This window comes from Symphalangus syndactylus, chromosome 3 (assembly GCF_028878055.3).
Source record: "Symphalangus syndactylus isolate Jambi chromosome 3, NHGRI_mSymSyn1-v2.1_pri, whole genome shotgun sequence".
Lineage (NCBI taxonomy): Eukaryota > Metazoa > Chordata > Mammalia > Primates > Hylobatidae > Symphalangus > Symphalangus syndactylus.
In genome coordinates this window covers 79,882,406-79,908,858 of record NC_072425.2, presented here as the reverse complement: position 1 = coordinate 79,908,858, position 26,453 = coordinate 79,882,406, and the positions used below count along the sequence as shown (strand labels likewise).

The window sequence follows — 26,453 nt, the reverse complement described above, 5'->3', positions numbered from 1 at the left end:
GATCTTTACAAAGGTCTACCATGACTTTTTAAACATTGTTTTAAGTGAGTGGGCATGCCTCCAAAGCAGCTGACTTTTCACTGAATGCTAGAAAATGAAAACATGGGAGCTGTTTAGATTGGCCTGGGAAACATCATGTCCAGTAGCCACTGTGGATCTTTGCCTGAAGTAGTTCTGTTTTCTGAAAAGGTTCCTTTTGTCCATTGTCTCATTATGATTATGGGGGCCTAGTCCTCTCAACTAGAGAAAGAACTGTTTATCTGTGTGGTATTTGATTAACAATCACTTAGATACACAGTTTAACCACAAAAAGTTACTGAGTTCCTGTTTCTGCTGGGTCCTGTGTTAGGTACCAGGGATGCAGTGAAGTCTAGGGTGTGCTCCCAGCCCTCATAAACTGATGGAGGGGCCAGACACGTGAGCAAAGAAATACAGCACAGTACGTGGTCCTGGGGCATTTGCATCAGAGATGTGCATGCAAGGTGCACACGATGACCAGCCATCCCGTCCTTCTTGCTCCTTTTGGTAACTTGTTCCCTCTGCTTTACCAGGAGTTGAAGTTAAACCAGAGAGAAGTTTGAGGAAATCGAAGCTGGGCAAGGGAGAGGCCTTATCTGAGCGGATAGAGAGTTTTTCATTTCCCTGGAGAAAGCTTCTGATAATCATGTTCCCAGACAGTAGCCACATACAGGGGCATGGGACTGTCAGGCCTAAAGCTCACTGTCAATTGTGGGGGATTCAGAATCACTTCATAGATGATGGTGGACTCTGTTCTGAGCATTCTCTCTCTGTGTGTCTGCCGCTGAGCAGTAACTGGTACAAATGCACCCTATGACTAGGTTTTCTTTCTTAGCTGAGAAATCTCTTGAGAAGGCTATGCATTTCTGGTGTGTAGACGAAGACTTTCTGCAGATGAGTAGGTTATGTCTTAAACAGAGTTCTTGTTGAACTAATGTCACAAAGAGTCTCTGCTAACAAAAACAGCTAACTTTGCATAGCCAAGCCACTCTGCACAACTTAACAATGTTACTTCTCCAATAGAGCCCTAATAAACAAGTCACACCACTCTTCCCTATGTGGCTTCAAAGAAGTTGATCGTAACAATACAACAACAAAAACAAAAATCCATTTTGTTCCTTATGGAAGCCAGACTGTTAACCAATGGGCCTGCTAACTCTAAACTCTGGATTTACCCACCCTTTCCCATGTAGCAGTGGAGAGAGCAGGCCAACTCCATTCATAAGGGCAGAAAGTTGGGGAAGCAGCAGGTAGCACACTCCTTGAGACCAGGCACTTCACAGGAGGAAAAAGGTCAAGCTGAGCATGTGCAGTTTGCCAATTAAGTGAATCCATCCCTCCACTTGCCCTGGGGCGATGTTAGTAAAAGGACAGAGAGAGAATAGTAGGATGCATAGGGAAAATTCTTCCTCATCCAAACCACGAGTGGGGAAATGGTGCTTCCCTCTGAGGTGCCTCAAGATTTTACACTTTTCGAGGGTCAGGTGCTTAGGTCTTGTGGGGAAGAAGTCAAAGAAAGACCACATTATGGTTGGGACCCCTACTGATCATGACACCACCTGAAACCTGATCATAGGAGAAATCCAGATTAATAAATTTTACACTTAACATTTATCTATCTTTACTTATATTATCTCACTTATCCCCAAAACACACTGTGATACTGGTATTAGCACCCTAACAACAAAGAAAGAAATTAAAGCACAAAGAGAAAGCATTTAGCCCACAAGGGTAACTGGTCAAGGGGCAGAGCCTGGACTCAAACCTGCATCTTTCTGGCTCTAAAGGTAGACCTCTTTTCAGTCTTTGGGGAGGACACATGGTTTGCAATTACATGTCTGACTGAATTTCATTTCAAACTTTTTTTTTTTAACTTGTTACTGGCATGTTTGAGGAATAGAGTGGGTAGAATCATTAATTATTTGTCTCAATTTTATCTCAGGGTTACCTGCTTTGTATACCTGTTTTTCATGTAGAAAAATGAAAAACCATCCAGATAGATGGTTGTCTGTTCTCTCTTGAGAGTTTCTAGAAATGCAGCCTTAATCCTTCCGGCAGGATCTCTGGATTCTGATAACAGGAATGATATGGTTTGGCTGTGTCCCCACCCAAATCTCAACTTGAATTTTATTTCCCAAAATTCCCACGTGTTGTGGGAGGGACCTAGGGGGAGATAATTGAATCATAGGGGCTGGTCTTGCCCATTCTATTCTTGTGATAGTGAATAAGTCTCACGAGATTCTATGGGTTTATCAGGGGTTTCTGCTTTTGCTTCTTCCTCATTTTCTCTTGCTGCCACCATATAAGAAGTGCCTTCTGCCTCCCACTATGATTCTGAGGCCTCCCCAGCCATGTGGAACTGTAAGTCCAATTAAACCCCTTTTTCTTCCCAGTTTTGGGTATGTTTTTATCAGCAGCATGAAAACGGACAAATATAGTAAATTGGTACCAGTAGAGTGGGGCGTTGCTGAAAAGATACCCGAAAATGTGGAAGTGACTTTGGAACTGGGTAACAGGCAGAGGTTGGAACAATTTGGAGGGTTCAGAAGACAGGAAAATGTGGGAAAGTTTGGAATCTCCTAAAGACTTGTTGAATGGCTTTGACAAAAATGCTGATAGTGATATGAACAATAAGGTCCAGGCTGAGGTGGTCTCAGATGGAGATGAGGAACTTGTTGGGAACTGGAGCAAAGGTGACTCTTGTTATATTTTAGCAAAGAGACTGGTGGCCCTAGAGATTTGTGGAACTTTGAACTTGAGAGAGATGATTTAGGGTAACTGGCAGAAGAAATTTCTAAGCAGCAAAGCTTTCAAAAGGTGACTTGGGTGCTGTTAAAAGCATTCTGTTTTAAAAGGGAAACAGAGCATAAAAGTTCAGAAAATTTGCAGCCTGACAGTGCAGTAGAAAAGAAAAACCCATTTTTTGAGGAGAAATTCAAGCCAGCTGCATAAGGAGCAAGGAGCCTAATGTTAATCCCCAAGACCATGGGGAAAATGTCTCCAGGCCATGTCAGAGATCTTCATGGCAGCTGCTCCCATCACAGGCCCAGAGGCCCAGCAGGAAAAAGTGGTTTTGTGGGCCGGTCCCAGGATCCCCGTGCTGTATGCAGCCTGGGAACTTGGTGCCCTATGTCCCAGCCATTCCAGCCATGGCTGAAAGGGGCCAACGTAGAGCTTAGGCTGTGGCTTCAGAGAGTGCAAGCCCCAGGCCTTGGCAGTTTCCACGTGGTGTTGAGCCTGTGGGTGCACAGAAGTCAAGAACTGAGGTTTGGAAACCTCCCCCTAGATTTCAGAATATGCGTGGAAATGCCTGGATACCCAGGCAAAAGTTTGCTGCAGGGGTGGGGCCCTCATGGAGAACCTCACTAGGGCAGTGCAGAAGGGAAATGTGGGGTTGGAGCCCCCACATAGAGTCCCTACTTGGGCACTGCCTAGTGGAGCTGTGAGTAGAGGGCCATCATCTTCCAGATCCCAGAATGGTAGATCCACTGACATCTTGCACTGTGCACCTGGAAAAGCCACAGACGCTTAATGCCAGCCCGTGAAAGCAGCCAGGAGGGAGGCTGTACCCTGCAAAGCCACAGGGGTGGAGCTGCCCAAAATAATGGGAACCCACCTCTTGCATCAGCATGACCTGAATGTCAGACCTGGAGTCAAAGGAGGTCATTTTGGAGCTTTAAAATTTGACTGCCCTGCTGGATTTCAGACTTGCATGGGCCCTGTAACTCCTTTGTTTTGGCCAATTTCTCCCATTTGGAACAGCTGTATTTACCCAATACCTGTACCCACATTGTGTCTAGGAATTAACTAGCTTGCTGTTGACTTTGCAGGCTTATAGGCGGAAGGGACTTGCCTTGTCTCAGGTGAGACTTTGGACTGTGGACTTTTGGGTTAATGCTGAAATGAGTTAAGACTTTGGGTGACTGTTGGGAAGGCATGATTGGTTTTGAAATGTGAGGACATGAGATTTGGAGGGGCCAGGGGCAGAATGATATGGTTTGGCTGTGTCCCAACCCAAATCTCAACTTGAATTGTGTCTCCCAGAATTCTCACATGCTATGGCAGGGACCCAGGGGGAGATAATTGAATCATGGGGGCCAGTCTTTCCCATGCTATTCTCGTGATAGTGAATAAGTCTCACGAGATCTGATGGGTTTATCAGGAGTTTCTTTTTCTGCTTCTTCCTCATTTTTCTCTTGCTGCCGCCATGTAAGAAGTGTCTTCCACCTCCCGCCATGATTCTGAGCCCTCCCCAGCCATGTGGAACTGTAAGTCTAATTAAACCTCTTTTTGTTCCCATTTTCAGGTATGTCTTATCAGCAGCATGAAAATGAACTAATATAAAAAATAACTTTTTAAACAGTTTAGAAAGTCATTTCTGTTACCGGAATACAGAGGTTGTAACTGGATTATAACCAGCAATGTAATGTGTTAAATGTAGAGCATTTATATGCTATTCTGAAAAGTGTTTGAGGGATTAGTGGGAGGGCATCGTGGATATAATTTGCCCAAATTCATGAAATAAGCCATATTGCATTAGATTTATTATATGCAAAAAATACAGGAACTCCCTCAAAATATTAGGGTAAGTGTGTTATAAATGTTGGGGAATATCGTTAACTCATTATCAAATCACTGAGGTTAATATTATTTCTTTTTGCCTGAGAATTAGAAGTCCACCCAAATTAAGCAAGAGTGAAGCATTTCATTTCTTTCTTTCCTCCTGTGCGGGGCTTCCATTGCCACCGTGCCCCCTACCCCTACCACCTGCTGCCTATTTCTTATTCGTAAACACACATTTGCATTGAACTGAATCATTTTCTGTTTCTCACATCATTTCTTGATGTTAAGTCAAAAGTTACAGTTTCTTTTATCAGTCACTATGTCAATAACCATATAATTGTTATCCACTCGTGAAGTACTTTCACTGGCAATATCTCTCTTAATTTTCGCAGTAACCTTACAATAAAGGTAAGCACCATTAACCATTATCCTTATTATTTTTTTCTTTTTTCTTTTTTTTGAGACAGGGTCTCACTCTGTTGCCCAGGCTGGAGCACAGTGGTGCAATCATGACTCACTGCAATCTTGATTTCCCCAGGCTCAGGTGATCCTCCCACCTCAGCCTCCCAAGTAGCTGGGACTACAGGCGTGTCCCACTGGGCTAAGTTTTGTATTTTTTGTAGAGATGAGCTTTTGCCATGTTGCCCAGACTGGTCTCAAACTCCTGGGCTCAAGCAATCAGCCTGGCTCAGCTTCCCAAAGTGTTAGGATTACAGACGTGAGTCACTGTGCCCAGTCACCATCATCTTTAAAGGAGACAAAACTGAGATTCATAAAAAGCGTCTGTTCAAAGACATAGCCAGCTAAAGTCATTGCCAGAATCTGAATCCAGGTCTTTTGAATCTAGACCACAAAGTTTCCAGAAATAGATCTCTTCTGGAGTGGCACATGACAATGTACATAGGGCTAGGTCTCTGTTTCTCCCATTTCCTCCCTGACCCCCTTAGGTGTACCCCAGAACTTCCTCTTTTTTTTTTTTTTTTTTTTCTTTAACTACCCAACTGTGTAAAGAGGCACTTTTAAGTAGGTAGTAAGAGGTTTGAGTCAGCTTGGCTACTTACTGGTTCTGTGATCAGGATACAGCTTCAATCTCACTGTGTCTCAGTTTCCTTCAGTGTAAATTAGGTATAATAATAATACCTATTCATAGGGCTGTGAAAACTAAAATAAATAGGAAGTCCTTAATAAATGCCATTGTTAATATTATATAACTAGAATTTTAGGCATCCTAAGATAGATTCTAGGTGACTGGTCTCTCAAGAATCTGACTCTCTAGTAAAACTTGCATCATAATATGATTCAAATGATGAACATGATGATAGCAACAACCACTATACTATATTCAGTACTTGCTAATGCTAAATGTTTTACATAAACTGTTTGAATTCTTGCAGCAACTCTGCAAAAGCTGTGTGCTGTTAGCCACTGGGCTTTAGTGCCCCTTAATCTTGCCTGCCCTTGGTGTTAATTTTACCTATCCCCTGTCAAACTTAAACTTATAATCTTTTGAAAATTCGAACTGTATTTTCGAATTTCCAGTCTTCTAGCCCATTTTGAGTTCTCCACCTTCCTGCAAAGATCTTTTGCAATGGTTCCAGATGTCATACATAAGTTCTCATGGTGCTAGGGCTAGAAATTTTTCAGACTTTGAGACTCAAGTTCACTTAGTGGCTAAGAGTAAGCAAATCTGTTGTCAGTTACAGGATCCAACTTCCTTGAATTTGAACCTTTTTCCTTTAAGACTTTTCCAAGAAAGGATTGACATACCCTGTTTCAAAGAAAAAGAAAGGGTGATTGACAATGACCTTTATCCCAGTATCCACTGAAGGTTCAGAGTGATATCTTATCCGCTGATATACACCCACGCTTTATGAAGTAAAAATACTTATCTCAGTATCCATTGAAGGTTCAGAGTGACATCATATCAGCAGATATACACCCATGCTTTAAAAAGTAAAAATACTTACATTTTTGACCTGCCTTAATTTTTTATTTCAGCTATAATTTAAGCTTTATCTGTAGTTCTCATCACATCCCCCATTCTTCTACCCTCACCTGACTTAGATATTGTTTTTTTCAATTCATATGTCTTTCTTTAAGCCACAAAAATGAATATTTTCTAGCTAGTCTAAATATCTGGAAATAATATACCAAATCTCTCACTGACTTGGAGAAGTTTCTCTTTCTTTTAAAAAAAATAGTATAATCAGTAGGATGTCATTATAAGATTTATAATCTTTATAAGATTGAATGGGTCAACTGAGCTTTTATCCTATAATAATTTTCCTTTACTATTTATTTTTAAAACTGCAGTAAGATTGGATCAACCCTGCCCAAGGTTTGACCAAAAAGTCTTCATCTTTGTCGTTGTTGGGAATCTAAGCTAGTTGGTACTGGTGTCCAGAAGGAACATTATTCTCTTTATTTCAGAAAACATTTTTTAAAACTCTGTCTTTTGTTCCATGGACTGTCAGTAGGTAATGCTTCAAACCATACCAAACAAATCCCACTCTTTTCTTTTACTCTTTCCATTCTTTCTCACCACTAAGTGTCCTCTTCTGAATGATGATGAATCATTAATAGGTTTTTGCTGAAAACACCTGTGCATTCATCTATTGTAGCTGTTGCTGCTGCTACAGTGTATAAGGTTGCAGGTAATGCTTTCATTTTGGGACTATTTACTTATACATTTGATGCTAGAATGTCTGCACTGATGACCAAAACAATAAGCCTGTGAAACAGCAAGAATGCTATTCAAACGACCATTGAAGAGCTAGAAGATGAGGAGGAGAATAGTCTTGTGACAGACTTCTGTAGGGTTACACCTATTTGTACTGACTTCGTCTGCGTTCAGAAATAACGTGAGCATTCTAAGCTCTGAAACCATGCATATCTTTGAAGATTAAAATGAGGCAGCAAGGTTTCTCCCAACTAATGTAACAAAATGCAGTGATATGACAGCTCAAAGTTGAGGAGTTGAATTCGTTGCGGAAAAAAATAGCAAAGCTGCTTCTCAGGCAGGAATCTCTTCCATTCTGGGGTTGTCTTGTGGGCAAAGATGGCACCTACTAAGTAGGCAGGGGTAAACAGTGAATAAGGGCTGATGGAATTGCATCTTAGGCACGTCCTTTATTGGAGCCCGGAAAGGTCAGATGATGTTCATTTTATGGTACACACATACATACACCCCTCTAAAATGAAAACCCAGTCTAATTTAATTCAATATTTGGGAAGTGGGAGGACGATTCCAAGGACTATTCCAGCTATAAAGAGGACAATCTAGTGGGAAAATGAGAAATCAGACTGGTCATTCTTTGATTCTGAAGAGGTGGAATTTCAGATAACACAGAGGAATGGAGCAGCTCATTTGAAAGAAAAGTTGAGCTGAAGTCTTGTCCTTTCAGGAGGCAGACATGTTACTTCAGGGTATCCCAGCAGCCTCAGTGAGTTGGCAGTGAGCTTACAGGTTGACATAGAGTCTGCAAATACCTGAAGACAGGAGATCCACTTTGGTTCCTCTTTTGTGGTTTCACTGTGATGTAAAATGTTCATCATTCACTGTCATTTACTCATTCATTCAGCAAACATTCAGTTAAGTCAGCTCTGTGCCTGGCAATGAAGATGACACTAAACCTCCTTCATGTGGGGTGTTTCTGGGGCATTTCTCTTATGGCCTTCCTATAGGAAATGAATCATCCTGCCAGCTGATCCTGCCAGGAGGAGTCCTCCACCCCACAGATAAGATATTGAACTGCTTTTCCTGCAACTGGTATCAGCTTCAGTCCCTCTCCTTTCCTAACCCCCTCACCCTTCAGTACCACCAAGGTCTCTTACAGGTGGGCCTGGCTAGAGAAGACGGATCTCTCAGGAGTGACTGGGAGAGTTGTTTTATTTCTTCCTTATCCCTGGCAAGGACTCTTTGATTTCTCAACTAATGAGGCAAAAGACATCAATAGGAAAAGAAAAATTAGAACTTTCCTTGCCAGTGCGTTGCTTAGCTACCTTGTCAACATTCCCTTGCAGCCCAGCCGAATTCTCTCTGCATGTTTTTATAGTGCACATGTTTTATTGTTATAATTGATCTATTAGGCAGAAAATATGGAGAGCACATGGAACTTCTGTCAGTTTTGTGCTATTTATTTAGATTTCTGTTTTTCTCTTTCCAAAGACCTCACCCTTTATTGTCCTTTTTCATCCCTGACCTAAGTAATACTCTGAAGGAATCCCATCAGTATGCATGTTGGTGCATTGAACTTTATAGTATTAAAAGCAAAAGTCAATAACTAACCTCAAAACTACATACCAAATTGTGAATTCTTCATAGACAGGGACCACATTTTTATGAACTGTATGTCCTTAGTGCCTAGCCCTGTGTCTGACACATAAAAAGCTTTTTGTAAATGTTTATTGATCAAATGAACCATTGGTTTCAAATATTTATTAACAACCAGCATTGTTATGGGTGCAGTTCATGACATAGAATTTACTTTCCATTTCTACTTAGAAGGAAAACTTTATGACTTGTTGACTTGTTTTTTTGTTTTGTTTTTTTTTTTGGAGACTGAAACAGGACAGAAAATAACCACCGTGTTGTTGCTAGTGCTACAGTTTATTCAGCCAAAGAAGCCTTTCTGCATGAAGCTGCAATAGCAGCAGCTGCCCTCTACCTGGCATTTATGAAAAGGTATTCACTGGAGACCTCCTAGGTGCTGGGTGCTGGGCTATACAAGTCAGTCCAGATCAAAAGACCTGGTCATTGTCACCATCTGTCAAGGCGATTGTATTCAAAACAGTATCTCTCATTTTTTTTTCTCAAACATACCCACACTCAACTGAAGACTGTTTATGAAACAATCTGTTGACAAAACAATAAATGGAAGTTTGTTTATTCATTCCTTTACTAAGCCAGCCAGGCAGCCCTCCAACCCAGCACTTCTCAGATCATATACTTTTGAGATTTTGTTAAAATGCACACTTAGATCTACCAGGTTTGGGGTGAAGCCTGAGAGTCTACATCTCTAACAAGCTCCCTTAGTTAGATCAGGCCTTGTTGCTTTGAGTGTCATGCATGGACCAGTAGATTCAGCACCACCTGGGAGATTGTTAGACCAGCCTAATCAGAACCTGCATTTTAACAAGATCCCCGAGTTCACATTGGCTAAGCACTGCTCTATTTGATTAGCCCACAGCATAAATTATGGGCAGGGGTCCCAAGGGGGCTCTGCGCTGGGAAAGTAAGTCCAAGTGCATTTACAGTTCCCTTTTTAATTTCAAAACTCTCAGGTACCTGCGCCAATATGGCATCTGACACTCAGGAAAAGACACAGATGGGTGCCTCTTTGTTCTGTCATTCAGTGGCATGATACATCTGTTATTATCCATCCTGGATTGCCATTGTCTTTAAACATGGAGGGGGCCTACCTGACCAACCTATTTCTTCTTAAGAAAACTTCATTTTAGACTCAAAAGTTTCACCTAAAGAGACATCCTCATGTCTGACCATGTCAGAATCATTTACAAATTTGGATCAAGCACTAGGAGATCTGAGTTTCTGTTTCCTTGTCTGTAAAATGGAGCTAATACCACCTTTCTAGTTTCCTTTCTAGTCTTGTTGTGAGGGGCTTTGAAATATACATGTGCCAGAGCTATGAAAACATAAAAATATTCATGAAGCTTTAAAACTGCTTTAGTGAGGAAAAAATAATCTATGTTTCAGTGTCAAACGGATAGGGGTTTAACATTTAGCCTTACCATCCACTGACTTTGTAATTTCTGGCAAATTATTTTATTTAGTTGAACCTCAATTTTTTAAATATACAAAATGGTCATAAAAACTTCCACCATACAAGGTGTGGTGAGGATTAGAAATGTTAACAATATACGTAAAGGATCTGGTGCATAGTAGGATTTCATAAATGTTGGTCAATATGCAGCATTAAGGGGCTTGGATGAGAAATAATCCTCCAAAGATGCCTTCTCTCTCAGGTAAGCCTGTTAAGTTGGGGCAAAAAAAGAGAGTGACTTTAAAGCTATTTGAAGTTTTGGATCAGTGTCCTTCCAGTTCAAGAGACTGATATCAGGCCAGAGCGGGAGGATTGCTTGAGGTCGGGAGTTCAAGACCAGCCTAGGCAACAAAGTAAGACCTGTCTCTACAAAATACAAGATAAAATACTTAGCCAGGCATTGTGGCATGCACCTACGGTCCCAGGTACTTAGGAGGCTGAGACAGGATGATCGTTTGAACCTGGGAGGTCGAGGCTGCAGTGAGCCATGATCACACCCCACTCCAGCAGTGGCACGATCGTGGCTCACTGCAGCCTTGACCTCCCAGGTTCAAGTGATCTTCCTGTCTCAAAAAAAAAAAGACATATCTTCAAATTTGTTATATGAGTATCTCTAGAAGAAAAATTCCCAAATTTCCAACAGTGTTTTAATATTTATTTAAACATTTGCGAGTGCCAGTCCATGCAAGGCTTTATGATGAGGAGGATTTGTTGTGATTATTCGGTGTTATTCACATGCTCCCATCGGAGGTGTCAGAGCGGTTTGTCGATGGCATCCACAGGAGCCTGGCACAGGTACGGAGGAAGGTTTCCACAGTGGTGTCCATGCAAGTAGACACTCCTGGCTGAGGGGAAACAGAAGGATTAGTGGCACCAAGGGTATGTATGGCCATGAAAGAAAGTTGCTCTGAGGACTGTGGGCATTGATGGTACCCTCATTATCAGATTAATAGAAGAGCAAGTCTTATTTGTTCAAGACATGAGGGGGCAGCTGTTTGGTGGTTACTCTTTTACTGTCAACAATTAAGCATTTGAGACATAGAAGGACTATTGTCTATTTTTTTTAAAAAAACAAGTCCTCACCATCCTTTCTCTGTATTTCCAACCTCTAGCGCATTCTTTTATTTTGGAAATTTCCTTCTAAAACCCTCAGGTTTCTTAAGCCTGTTTTCAGGCAAGCTAAGCCTTTAGGAAGGTATTCTTTAGGAAAAGAGATCACTCCATTCTTTCCCTGGACTTTGCAGAGTTTCTGTGTTGATATCCTTACAGGTGCTATTCCAGGGTACCCAGAATTGATTTCACAGACTGTCTCAGGCAGAAAGTTTCGTGTGACCTGCTTTTCCACATGGATCTCTTTGGTGGGGGTGGGTCAATGGTCAATGTCCTGTGAATAGGAAAAAAAATACCACCTTGCGGATATGGCATTTCAGTGAAAACCTGTTAGGAAGAGGGTGGGGTTAAGAGGGAGGAAGTGAGCAGGCAGAGAGCCAGAGGCCTTGGGACTGGGGGTGGGGCGGGGATTCGGCTGCCCGGTTAGCAATTCTGAGCCAAGAGCAGAGTTGGTAAGGGGGAATCAGGATGTCTTAGGTATATTGGCCTCAATAACTTAAGGTTGAAAGTACCATCAAGCCCTGTTTGAGTGTGGAATGGCAGAACCCCTTACAGGCAGGGAAAAAGCAGTTAGTGGGATCATGCTCCAAGCCCATTGTAACAGATTCTGTGTTGGGCTTTTCTGAATCTGACCACAGCTGTTGGCTCACTTTGTTGGGGCTTGACCTATGAGTGGATCAGTTATCTCCTCTCTGTTGCAAGGCCACAGAACGTAGCCTTCACCTCTGACCAATCTATACAGCAGTCTTTGGGGAATATGTGGATAGAAGCTCTGGGGAAAACAAGCTTTGTAAACCAGTAGGAAAGACAAGTCGAAGTCCATTACTTTTTGGAATATATGGCCATGTAGAGAAAGCATTTACTAGGAGTCAACAAACTGGATTTCAATCTAACAGCATGCTCCAGCTAGCTATGGGATCTTGTTAGGCAAGTAATTGTATCTCTTGGAGACCCAGGAAGAATGATACCCACTATAAATCTATTAGACCTATTATAAATCTATAAACCTCAGCAGATTTTCGTGAGGATCAACAGTTAGTGGAGAAGAGAGCATTGAAGACTTCAGAGCTGTGCCATCCAGTGTGCTAGCCGTGAGCACCTATTTAAGTTTAAATTCATTAAAATTAAATACAGTGTAGAATTCTGTTCCTCAGTCACATTGGCCACATTTCAAATGCTCAATAGCCACATGTGGCTAGTGTGTACCATATTGGGCACCATAGATATAGCACGTTTGCATTATCATGGAAACAGAAAGTTCTATTGGACAGTTCTGCCTCAAAGTGCTGTCTAAAGTGTGAGATGAAGGGTATAAAGGATGGCACATTGGAAGGTGACAACTACTGTCATAGTTAGGAATGTTTGGCAAGAAACAGAACGAACTCAAGTTAGCTGAAATAAAATAAGGGCTTTGACTAATTCAGGAAACGTGAATGGATCCCAAAAGGCATGAAGCATAGCTAGGCTTCAAAAGGAATTGGAACCACTTCCTAGAAGATTATCAGGATTAGTTTTTCTCACTCTCTCTCTTTTTCTCTTGTCTTCCTCTTCCTGTGGCCACTTAGGCTCTTGTCTCTGTTTCTCTGTGTATCGGCAGCCACCTTCTCCACCTTCTCCTTTTTCTCTTCCTCCATGGCTCTGCAGACCAGCTTTCTCAACTGCACTACACACGGTCCAAACAAGATTCAACCAGACCCAGTTTTCATCACTTCTTACCCAATGCCACATCACTAATGCCTAACCAAGGCTGAGTCCTGATTCCAAATTCCCAGGAGAGACATTCTTATTAGCTAGCTTGGTGTGATAGCCACCCTTCTTCCATCATCTGTATCTAGAAGGATGGGGGAAGTGTCCCCATGCCTACTTAATAGGAGTTGTTGGGGGGTGGGGCTCTAACAACTAGCACATGTGGGATAGGATCAGGCCATTGATCAACATGTTCATCCTTAACACCTTAGAAAGGTCCACTAAGCCTACGATCACACAAAGAAGAGTCAGTAGAGATTTGACAAAGGCCATGAACAAAACAAGTGTGATGCCTTTTCTTCTTTAGTTATTTGCATGGTTTGCATCAACAGTACAGAGTCACAGGGCAGTGGCTTAACCCCCATGTCCATATACCTGGATGGAGAGTGGGCACAGCCAAGAACACAAGGTGGAAATCAGGTTGAAGACAGTCATTTTTTAAAGGCAAACTGGGCACTCATGTGTTCCCTTTTCTTTTCTACCTTTAGGAAAGAACATGAGGTTCCCTTGGAAATCATTCAAGAGGAAGATGGAAGGGGCTGTTTAAAAGAGCTTAAAAGCTACAGGCTGTAAAGCTGGGGCCTGAGTGCTGGCAGTGAAAAACACTGTTGGGCTGTGATCTCTCCCTGAAAAGTTCCAGGTGCCTTTTTGCTTCCTGCAAAAGAAAGGAAGCAAAAGAGAAGACCATGTCCATAGCCCTGAAGCAGGTATTCAACAAGGACAAGACCTTCCGGCCCAAGAGGAAATTTGAACCTGGCACACAGAGGTTTGAGCTGCACAAACGGGCTCAGGCATCCCTCAACTCGGGTGTGGACCTGAAGGCGGCTGTGCAGTTGCCCAGTGGGGAGGACCAGAATGACTGGGTGGCGGTACATGTGGTGGACTTCTTCAATCGGATCAACCTCATCTATGGCACCATCTGTGAGTTCTGCACTGAACGGACCTGCCCTGTGATGTCAGGGGGCCCCAAATATGAGTATCGGTGGCAGGATGACCTCAAGTATAAGAAGCCAACAGCGCTGCCAGCTCCCCAGTACATGAACCTTCTTATGGATTGGATTGAGGTTCAGATCAACAACGAGGAAATATTTCCAACATGCGTGGGTAAGTTCATTACCAGCCCTCAGTTTTTTTGTCACCTGCACAACCCTCACTTTGAAAATTTGCAGACTGCCTTTGAATGCTAGGTAGCACCCATGCATTAATTCCATCACTCACATACCTGTAGTGAGTGATATGTAAGAGCCTCATTGAAATGAGAAAAAAAAAATTTATGGACCACTTACATTTATTTTGTGGACTCCAGTGGTACACATACCACATGCTGGGGAACACTGACTTGCTGAAATGTTAGGTGTGATGTCAGACTCACTCAGTTATCTTGATTAGATTATTATTTTTTGGTTAACTGACTAAAGTTACATGGACTCTGATGCAGTTACTGGTATTTATGTCTCAGGATTAAGAAATCCCAGTGTGAGAATTCATAGATTTGTTTGGGGATCAAACAAACTGGGGGTTCAAATTATGGGGAAAAAGAGATCCTGAAATTCTCCTCCCTCTTCTAATCATAGGTTGTTAATTCCAGGCTGTGCTGTTTACTTTAACCCTTGCATAACTTCTGGATACACTGGGACACTTGAAATACAAATTATTTGTTTGCTTTGTGCTACAGGCTAACACACTTCAAAAGGAAGGATCAGTCAGTCTTTTCTGCCTCTTACATTTCTTTATGATGCTGGTCATTAGATTTTTCCATGCACTTTCAGACTGAATTTAGAATTCAGTGTTTTATGCCGTAGGCTCAATAGGAATCCGCCATCTCCTCTTTCCACTGTTGTAGCTCCAGTGCCTAGCATGATGCCCTGCAACCTTGTAGACACTCAGGAAATATTTGTGGAATGATTGAATAAATACTTGTGCTATTGGAAAGTATGATTTAAAAGCCCTGAGATGGTTGGAGTCCAAAAACGTATTTGAAACACGCCGTTGAAATCACCTCTAGATTGGGGTAGGATGTGTCCCCACATAGCACATGGAAAGTTGAGAAGGGGGTGTATGGAAGTAATTAAGTTTATACCAGAAAAAAAAATGTATAAATTGATTGATGCAGTATGTACATCTTGAAATATTCAGCACACAAACCAATTTGTCAGGATCTTGATGTTGCTTTGACTTGTCCAGTTCCCTCATACTTCTCTCTCTCCTACCCCTTCTTAACAGGAAGGAGGTAGGTTGTATGGCAGGGCAAATCCCCCAGTTCACAGCATAGGAGGAAGAAGGCAGGTTTCAAAAACTCCCCTGGGCATAATATTAAGCACCTCAGAGTGGTGGAAATTTCTTAGGTTCATGTCTTTTGCACTTTTCATTGACTGTCATAGACTACTTTTGGAGCTGGAAGGATTTTTTCTTTTCCAGAAGCCTTACTAGCAACTGCCAAAGCTCTGTGCTGAACATGTAATAGCAATAAAGATAAATAAATGTAGGCAAAGATATCTCCTCTTTGTCCTTCCCCTTGTGTCTTCACCTGTATGCTTTGAATTCTGCATACTCCTGTTCTCTCTGCAACTGTGGCTACCACATAGAGTTGCTGACCAGAAGTCATAGTCCAAAGCCATGGTGTGTTACTTGAGAGAGAGGAAGTTTCTGGCTGTCTGGCTGGAAAACAGGACATCATAGGTGGTTTTGGGCTTTGCTTGGAAGAAATTAATGGATGCCTCTATATCCCCCAGAGTAACCAACTTTGCTTTATTTTTCTAGACATTTTCTTAGTTATTCAGTATGCTTAGGGAATATGCTTACCTGGTCAGAATCCTCTGTTTCAGCTCTACCCCATCTATCCTCCACTGCATACTTGTATTTTGAGAGATCTTAAAGATTTCTGCCCCCAAGGAAAAATCAGTCTGGGAAACGCTGAGTGAAATTGATTTCTTTACCACAGGATTTTTAATATGCCAATGTGCATTATGAATTTCCAAGAAAAGAATAGTATGTGGTGGTTCCTTATTTGACACTGGTACCTTTTTTGTAAAATTAATGAAAGACCATTAGCGTCTTTTGGAAAATGTTAAGCTGTATATATTACAGTTGTCAAACTTTTGTTTATATCAGAATTATTTGGGCCTTCTGTTCAAAATGCAAATTCCTTGATCCTCTCTTCCTCATTAACAACTAAATCGGAATCTCTTAGGTGAGACCTAAAAGCCTGCACTTTTTAAAAAAGAAAACTGTAGTCACCACATTGTATAATTTATCTCTTGAATTTACACTTCCTATCTAATTGAAGTTTTGTAGTTTTTGACCAACATCTCCCCAATGCCCTCTCTATACCTCCAGCCTCTGGTAATCACCATTCTAACTCTCTACTTCTATAAGATCAACTTTTTTAGATTCCTCATATAAGAGAAACTATGCAGTATTTGTTATTCTGTGCCAGGCTTATTTCACTTAACATATGTTCTCCAGGTTCATTTATGTCACAAATGACAGGATTTCCTTATTTTTTAAGGCTGAATAGTATTCCATTGTATTTATATACCACATTTTCTTTGTTCATTCATATGCCTGTTAGCCATTTGTATGACTTCTTTTGAGAAATGTCTCAGATCCTTTGCCCATTTTTAAATTGAGTTATTTGTTTTCTTACAATTATTTGAGTTCTTTATGAACCTGTACTTTTAATAAGCATCCTCTGTTTATTGTAACCACTCAGAATTTTTCATCCCCCCAGAAATGGTTTGTTTCTTACCACTCTGGTTTTATTCATGTTTTTCTCTCCTTCTGTAATCACTCACTTCTCTGTCTAGTGAATTCTCATGTATCCTTTGAGGTTCAGCTCAGATACCATGTCCTCTGTGAAGGCTTTCATCCGTTAGAATGCTAGCTCTTTAAATTATGCAACATGTCTAATTCATCTGACTATCGCCCACTAAGTCTAGTCCTGGTAACTTCTAAGTTATTGGATGGATGGATGGATGGATGGATGGGTGGATGGTTGGATGGAAAAATAATCTTTATAAAGGCCCAGCACATGGACGATTCTGGTGATCAGAGCAAAGTTAAACAAATGTTTCTGAATCCTTCTGTTTTCATTCCTGGATATTTCCTGCACCTTGCTTTCATAGAGTTCCATTTTCTCCATTTAACTTTTCCAAGGTGAGATGTTAGGGTCAGTAAAAACCATCACTATCCACCTTCACTATGAGAGTCTTCAACCTGCTCACCTCTGTGACTTGCCCTCAGTTGCTATTGCTGTGGTCTTTTGGAAGAACTTATTATTAGGAGCCATTTTCTCTGTTACACTCCATTTCCTCCTCTTTTTCCTCCTCCTGACTCCAGCCTACTTTTCTTCTTTTTGATCTTCGTGCTGTCATGAGTCATTATCATGGAAATAATCAAGATGTCTGTCAGGGTAAAGCAAAAGAGAATTCTAAGCAAACAGGACCCTGGGTGGATGAGAAATGGAGAGTTCTGCTTAGAATTACAGCTTTGAATACTGGGCATATTTCTGCTTGGGAATTGGGAGGGGTTCAAACTTCATCTCCTCCCCACTGTGATCCAAGGAAATAGAACCGGAAAATACTGACAGATGTGAAAGCTTCATCCTTAGTTAGATATTAAAGGATATAAACAGCTGTTGATCTCTACCATTGAAACATTGAGGAAAGCAAGCTTTCATCTGTTCTTACATTCAAGCTTAACTAGGCGACCCGTGCTATTTCAGAAGTCGAACTTAATCAGATGGCAGAATACCAAACAGATGTGGATACCTTGTATACCATAGTTTCCCTTACTCTCTCTTGAAACCTTTTCTGGCTTCTTTTCTTAAAAACCCAACAGATGTCCCTGTGAAAGCCCTTGAAACAGCAGTAACTTCAGAAGCAAGGGCCACCTCCTTTTCAATTATATTTCTTTAACCATTTTTAGACATCACAGCCAAGACAGTAAAATAGAAAGCCATGACTTAAAAAAAGTTATATTGCCTGACTAATTACAGCAATTTTTATGGTCCATTCCCCAGCTTCCCTGTTTTTCTGTTATATAATAGGATTTAATATTTTAGACTTGATAGAAAAAAGCCAGTAGCAAACTTAGAGGTCCCCCAACTCATGGGTTTTTTAAGTCTTTGAAGAGAAGGAATAAGAACATGTATAAAACAATTACATGATCTCACTTACCTCTGGGGTTTTAGAATAAGTGGGTGTCAGGGCAGGAAAGAACAAGGAAAGCAAGGGAGGGAACTGAGGGAGGGAATTCACATCTATTGAGCCTGCTAAATACCAGGCTCTGTGCCTGCTACTGGTAATGTTTCTTGATTCTTACAACCCAATAAAGTAAAAATGAAGTTAATATCCCATTTTACCAGTGAAGATGCTGACATTTAAACAAGCCGAAGGGCTTTCCCTGGGTTGTACAGCTAACACATATTTAGGAGTCAGGGTTTGAGCTCATGAGTATCTGGCCAGAAATCTATGCCTTTGTCCTATGCTGCCATTCATAGCATGTATTATTATTTCACAGATTCCCCTTCACATGGTAAAGGCTTTTCAATGAATGGTTTTAGGAGGTTGTTTAGGATGGAGAAAATTTTATAAGACCTGTTTTGTTTTTGTTTTTTTGGCTAGAACTTTTAGATGAAGGATTCTTTTTTTGATTTTTTTTTTTTAATCATCTCTGAAATGCCTGAGGACTGTGTCCAGGTACTGTAAATATTCCTGCGTTCCATTCTAAGACTGGGCAGCAGATGACTTAGCCTCATGAAAACCCTCTGCTCGCCCATAACTCCCTGGTAATGCCATTTATTATTAATTTATTCTTTCAATGAGTGTTTGCTGAGCACCTATTTTAGGTTCCAAGAGAGAGCAAAGCAGGCAGAGCCCCTGTTCTTGAGCAGTTTGCATAATGTCCAGAATGTCTAGTTGCTCTAAATTGACTCTGTACATATTTCTAAAATAAGTAGTCTGTTCAGTGGTCAAGTGCATTGTGGAAATAGTTGCATCCCTTTGGCAACCTTTCCCATGAGACTACAGCTGAGTCTCATCCTCCCTCACATACTGTGGCAAGGGATCTGAGAATATAAAAACATGTCAACCGTAGGGATAATCTCAGACATGGGATGTTGGGGAGTTGAGTTTATGATTAGCCTTTACATTTTAAGTTTTTTTTTGTTTGTTTGTTTTTTAATTTTTGAGACAGAGTCTCGCTCTGTTGCCCAGGCTGGAGTGCAATGGCACGATCTCGGCTCGCTGCAACCTCTGCTTCCTGGGTTCAAGTGATTCTCCTGTCTCAGCCCCCTGAGTAGCTGGGGTTACAGGCACCTGCCACCATGCCCGGTTGATTTTTATATTTATATTTTTTTAGTAGAGATGGGTTTTGCCATCTTGGCCAGGCTGGTCTTGAACTCCTGATCTCAGGTGAACCACCCGTCTTGGCCTCCCAAAGTGCTGGGATTACAGACATGAGCCACAGCTCCCAGCTAAGTTTTTATTTTCTATTGTTATGTCTCTCACATGTTTTTTATTTTGATAGAAATCTTTATAATGCTGGCAAGACAGAATGGGCATCAACAAAATATATTTACAGTATGTTGGAACTAGTACTGGGCTTGTAGATAGACTTGGGTTTAATCAATTAGCTCTGTCACTTAGAAGCTGCTGTGTGACTTTACCTCTAAGTTTCCATTTGTTTGTAAACTAAGGATTATAATTCTGACCTCCACAGGACTGTTGTAAGGATTAAATGAGGCAGTATGAATACAAACACCCATCCCAGAGCCTGAGACATAAGAGTTGCTGAAAAATACATGTTAGTTTTCTCTCTCTCAGTATACATTTCTTTTTAACTGCTAACCAAACCTCTTGGAGACTATTAGACAATTTTTGAACTGTATCCTTAGGAAAATAAAATGTGCTTTAAAAGATTCAACAAGATTTTTAAAAGTCATCAGTCTTCATTGCTGAATCACTCTGTGATGAGGGTTATAAATACTTCAGGTTGACATCTCTCAGAGCCTTTGGAAAATTCCAATATTTTTTTAGGCTCCTGGCTTCACAGATGAGCATCTAACTCTAGAGAGACATCTACTAGGAAGTGTCTTCTCACTTGATTTCCAGGAGACTGAATACTACACCTGTTCATGTCCAGTGTCAAACCAGCTAACCTCAGCAGATGGTAGGAATAGGTTAGCAGGAGAATTGCGGAGATAGCCTATTAGTCACATCTGGGATAAGCTACTCATTAAAATAACGTTCGACAAGGTTACCTAGGTTTGATCCTTCAAGAGGATGGGAAAAGTGTTTGCAGAGTACTCACTGCAATAGCAGAGCCCCCATAATAGCCTAATGCACTGGCAAGTTTTTCGAAGACTCTGGAAACACAATCCACCTGTGGGGTCTAGTAAACTGGCCCCTAAGAATTTACCAGTTGGGAAGGCATACGAATAAAGCTGCCATTTTCTGAATGCTTGCTACCTTAAACAGTTTATCTGCTGACATGTTTTGGCTGTGTCCCACCCCAAATCTCATCTTGAATTGTAGCTCCCATAATTCCTATGAATTGTGGGAGGGACCCAGTGGGAGATAATTGAATCATGAGGCCAGTTTCCCCCATACTGTTCTCATGGGTAGTGAATAAGTCTCACAAGATCTTGTGGTTTTACAAGGGGAAACCCCTTTCACTTGGTTCTCATTCTCTCTTGTCTGCTCCCAAGTAAGATATGCCCTTTGCTTTCTGCCATGATTGTGAGGCCTCCCCAGCCACATGGAACTGTGAGTCCACTAAACCTCTTTTCTTTATAAGTTACCCACTCCCCACTCTCAGGGATGTCTTTATCAGCAGAATGAAAACAGACTAATACACCTGCATTATGTCATTTAATCTGTAAAATAACCCTGTAAGGCAGGTAGTATAATTTCTATTTCACAGATGAGAAAACTAAGACTCAAAAGGATTAAGTAACTTGCCCCAGGTCACACAGGCAGAACTGAGTTTCAGACCCAAGGTGTCCCAACTCCAAAGCCCATGCTCTCAATGACTCCAACATCTCATGTCTGTGGTGTTCTTACCCCAGAGTCAACATCACTCTTGGCTTGCCCTGCCTGCTGCAGTACGTGTTAAATCCTCTCTAAGTGATGCCTTGAGACAAAACCACCGCAGAGAGGGACTTGAAAACAGCCAGGGCCCTGCACCTGATGCAAACTCTACTGGGCCCTTACTGGTAGGAACTCTAAGATTCTGTTCCTTTTAAGAACTTGCCTCCTCTAGATTCTGATGCTACCCAAGTTTATTCAGTTGTCTATTCGTGGAAAACACGCAGAGACAGCTGAATCCACTCCCTGCACCCCACTGGCTGCAGGAGAATTGATGGTCTATTATGATGGTCACAGTTCCCCACCACAGCCTTGTGAACCCAATACTGCAATGACTTGCTGGCTGAATTAATGAGAACAGTGTTAAATAACCAACCCTGCTCAACAAATCCCAAGAGATTCCTCTGTAAAGGGCCTCCAGTGTGCAAAGAAGCAGAAAGGAAGGGGAGTAAAGGCAGGAGGCCCTTAGAGGGCCCGAAGACTGCTCTGTAAGTTACAGCTAATTACCTGCTGTCCTGACCTGCACTGGATTCTCCATTACCTGTGCTATGTAATTTTAATGGGCTGTATCTCAGGTGACAAGTTGTTACATCTCAGCACCAGCTGGGAAGGGAAATGGGATATGTGATATTCAGTGGAAGCCAGAGATTATAAACAAAGGCCATAATAGGGTGGGGATGGGGGCATCTGCTGCTTTTATTCCATTGGTCATTGGTCATTTGTAGCCATGGCATCCTTCCTTAGTCAACGAAGCCTGTACTGTGGAGATCAGTAGAGCTTGGAGAGGCAGGCTGTCTAAGTGCCAAGCTTTAAGGAGTGTATCAGCAGGGCCCTGACACCAGAGGGCTTCTTTCTGCCCTCCCCACCAGTGCTCTGCCTCACCTCTAGATAGAGAGTATACAAATACTTATATGATGTCATTTTGCCAGAAGGCCAAATTATTAGCCTGCCTTACAACCCCATGTGTGGAAAGTGATTCACAAGCTTTTCCTTCAACGACCCTTTGTAGGCATAAGGACGTGTGTTATCTGCAAAGGTCTCTGCAGACAGGACCTTTTGGGTGTTATATCTTAAAAAAAAAAAAAAAATTATGCTAATTTCCTGTTCTAATGAATAATTCTATCCATATTTTCTTTCACATAGTCATATTTTCCCCTTAATAAATGGGATGCTCTGAGAAGACCAGCTAATTTGGGAAGGGGATAGAGTAGTTAAAAGGAACAGAAGTATTAGTTTCTGTTAGACCTGAGTTTGAATCCTGATGATGACTTTTACTAGCATATTTTTAGTCTCTCTGAGCCTGTATTCTCATCTGTAAAATGCATATACAGGTACCTGCTTCATGGGATTGTTAAGAATATAAAATAACATGCTATGTGTGAAGCCCCTGACACAATGCTAGGACATAGAGCATTAACGTTAGTTCTCTCAGTATCACAGCCTCAGTGTGATACAATAGACTCATGAGGTAAATCAAGGTTAGAAAGAACTAAGGATCAAAAATCCATAATTATCTCAAGCATTTGGCTGTGGAGTTGATCATCCATGTTCCCTTCATCTTTTGCTATATCCTGTGGAACAAATGGAAGGGAAGGTAGACATTCATGGGATGAGATTGGCGTTGCTTGGCCTTGACAGCTAGAATCAGGAAGGAGTCTCTAATAGAACTTTAGAAGACATTTCACAGGCATAGCACAAGTGGCCTGCACAAAGCCCGTTCCATCTTCTTTCTGCTGCAGGATGCAGCACCCAGCGTAACACTGGGTATGAAGTAGCCATGTAGTGAACTATTACTATAGTGCAACTGTAAATGAATTGACAGATGCCACATAGTTCATATTAAAAAAAAGACATATTCCCAAAAATTGGGAGGCAGTTGAATTTTTTGTCACTTGGCTAACATTTTCATTTCTCTGAGAGTTCAATATTTAAACAAAACTTGGCGAAGAGTCCTTTTATTATGTGAATATCTCCTTAGTGATGTGTCTATCTGATCCTTAGTTCAGGCCTTTTGTGATTAAAACATTCGTCTTCACAGAGACACAAGCCAGAGGTGTTAGTTCTTTCTCAGGAAAAGAAAGAACCATTATTCCAAAGCAGCAATAGGCTTTGGATGTTTCTACATCATCCAGCCCAGGTCGTCAGGACTGGAGAGCAACGATGAATTAAGGGAGAAGCTCCAGCCAAGAGTCAGGTGTTCATTTTGTTGCCCACTCCCTGGATCATATCCCTTGACAATCTGCCGGCAATGGCAGGCTCCTGCTTCGTCTCTGGTGCAGCTGAAGATCACCCTAATGCCTGATGTGACAAAACAGTGGGGCCTCAGTGTCTGGGGACCACTGAGAATTACTTTTATATCAATATCATTAGATATTGAAGAGAGTATGGATCACTCTCTTCAATATCTCCTTGATTGCTTGGCCCAGCCAGGGAATTCTACTACAGTTACCAGGAAGAAAAGAAGTTGGTAAATATTGGGGACTTACCTATTTTTTCTGTTTGTCTTCCCATGTTTTTGAAGAGAAATGTGAGCAAATGTGTCAACGAGGTACCAGAGTCCCTAGAAATTACCTGTGGGCAGTAGCTGTCAAGGCACATGGGATGGCTGCTGGCTTTATTTCTGTTTTCCAGAAATAGTGTAAAGTCCCAGAGCTCATCTTCAGTTCTGATTTAAATCTGCTCCTCTCCTTATGTAAGCTCTCCCTATGTAAGCTTGGCAAACCCTGAACTTCTCTGAGACTATCTCCCCATCTAGAAGGTGATGTGGGAAAAATAATAATACCTGCTTTGTAAGGTTATCAGAATTAAGTGACATAATGCACATAAAGTGCTTAGGATGTTCCTGGTAGAGAATTAAATGCTGAAAAAATTTTAGCATAATTTCCCTTTTCAAAGTGATATAAAAAGGAAAAACCTCTGACTTATTACAGCTTTTACTGCTTGATTACATAGGAGAATTTTGCCTTCAGTGCCTTTGCACATTTATTTACCAGCTGAAGAAAAAATTGAGAGAAGCTATTGAACATGTCATAGTTTCAGTGATCTCAGAAAAGACATAATTTTTTACATCCATTAGAATATCAGTTGATCAAAATTTGAATACCAACTAAGAGTGATACATTCCGTTTTTTAAATAAGGTGGTAATTCCAAAGCTTAAAATACAGTAATGATTATATTAACTGGCATTTATTACTTATTCTGGGCCAAGCAATATGCTAAGTCTTTTATTATATTTTTTCTAATCCTCACAGCAGTCCTGGTTAACCATCATTATTATTATCCCTATTTTCAAATGAGGAAACTGAGATAAATTTCTTCTTTCAAAGTCACCCTCATAGTAAGTGGTTGATCCAGGTTTAGAATCCAGACATGCCTAACTACAGAGCTACAGAGTTTTTTAAGCTGCATTTGATGAAATTATAACCTTTCCCGTCTCTAAAAACATAACTTAAAAACAAGATGAAAGTAGTGTCTATAATTCCCTGTTTTCTGGAAATGATAAAGATTAAATTGGGATAAAGTATTTCTTTTCAAGTTGAAAAATTTAGGCCCACTTTTTCATATATGTACCTATTTAAAGTACAGATGTACTTGTGAAGATACCTTTATGATTAACTTGAAAAAATTTACTGCCTTCCCTTCTAATACCCCAGCTCCATTTACAAATGACATCTAAAGAGGTGGAAGAAAGAAGGTTGATGTGGGGTATTTTATCTTTTCCTTCCTTCCTTCCTTCCTTCTTCCTTCCTTCCTTCCCTCCCTCCCTCCCTCCTTCCCTCCCTCCCTTTCTCTCTTTCTTTCTTTCTCTTTCTTTCTTTCTTTCTTTCTTTCTTTCTTTCTTTCTTTCTTTCTTTCTTTCTTTCTTTCCTTCCTTCCTTCCTTCCTTCCTTCCTTCCTTCCTTGCTTCCTTCCTTCTCTCCTTCTTCTTTCTCTCTCTCTCTTTCTTTCTTTCTTTTCCCAGAGGACAGGGGTAGCAAAAGCAGAGGTTTCCATTTACTGGAAACTGGAGCCAATGTCACAGGAGGTGCAGAACATCTGCCATGGCCTTGTGCTCTTGAAATATTATGCCATATAATGTTCTTAGATGGGGCTCAGTGAGAACATGCTGTGGTTGATTAGTGATGTCTGCATAGGTGCAAGACTAAAGAATGTGTATCACACGTATGCCATTCATGCTCTTCACTGTACTGAAAGGATAATTATTGACAGCCCGAGGAGAAGGCCAGGCATGTGTACATTGGTTTTCTGAAGTCTAACAACTACCAGGGCTAATAAAGCTATCTGTTCATGATCAGGAAGTATGCTAAAACCAAACCAAAATGTTACCTTCTTATCAAAACCCTGATGGTGAGTCTTGAAATCAGAGTTCCCAGCCCTTGGGGCAACTCAAGGTGGGTGTATGAGAATAGAAGACGGTCCAGGGTATGGTCTCTAAGATGATTAAGAAATGGACAAGCAGGGGTTCCTGGTTGGACTAACTTGAATCCTTCAGGAAGAGGGGAAAAAGTGAAAATCTGTAAAATCATAAATGGAAGATGGCAAATATGGTTGGGTATTTTCCCCGACTAAATCCTGATATTTAAGAATACCTTTTGAAGTTTGAGAAGGTTCAGTGATCGACCAGTAAAAGAAAGGAAGAAATAGTTTATGTATGTTTGGAAACTTAAAAACTTGTTACTTTCAGTGTGGTATAGACTACAAATAATAGAGAACAGGATGAATAATGTAATAGAGATCTGGACTACAGTCCCAGAGTGATCTATTGAGAGAGTTGATGTATATTTGGTGGCACGTTCCTGACTGTTGAGCTTGGTGTCAAATACCCTTGAACTTCAAGATGCAGTGGGAAGACTAGACATAAGGACTGGCGCTGCTGCTTTCCAGTTGGGTCATGCAGGGCAGTAGTTCTCAAAGTGGGTCCTAGACCAGCAGCATCAGCGTCCCTTGGGAACTTATTAGAAATGCAGTCATAGGCTTCACCCTGTATTTAGTGAATCAAAAATTCTGAAAGTGGCCCAGAAATCGGTGTTTTAAAGCTCTGTAGGTAATTCTGATTCAAGCCAGAGTTTGAGACCCACTTGTCTGGGGTGAGCAAATTCTGCCTGAGCCTTATTTTTCAGATATATAAAATAATGATACTAACAC

At 41.2% G+C, this 26,453-nt stretch overlaps 1 protein-coding gene across 13 annotated transcripts in view; it reads left to right on the top strand.

The window, feature by feature from the left end:
• Positions 1–26,453, top strand: part of MOB3B (MOB kinase activator 3B) — a 200,761-nt gene that overhangs the window by 60,965 nt on the left and 113,343 nt on the right. For 7 of the 13 annotated variants that reach the window (XM_063637028.1, XM_063637033.1, XM_055272369.2 and 4 more), the window contains one exon: positions 13,709–14,324. In XM_063637028.1, the coding sequence (XP_063493098.1) occupies positions 13,907–14,324 (418 nt within the window). In that variant the 5' untranslated portion in view covers positions 13,709–13,906. Of the gene's footprint in view, positions 1–4,232; positions 4,287–9,141; positions 9,266–13,708; positions 14,325–26,453 lie in introns of all 13 variants that reach the window. The other 6 variants (XM_055272370.2, XM_055272373.2, XM_063637030.1 and 3 more) reach the window with 3 other exon arrangements.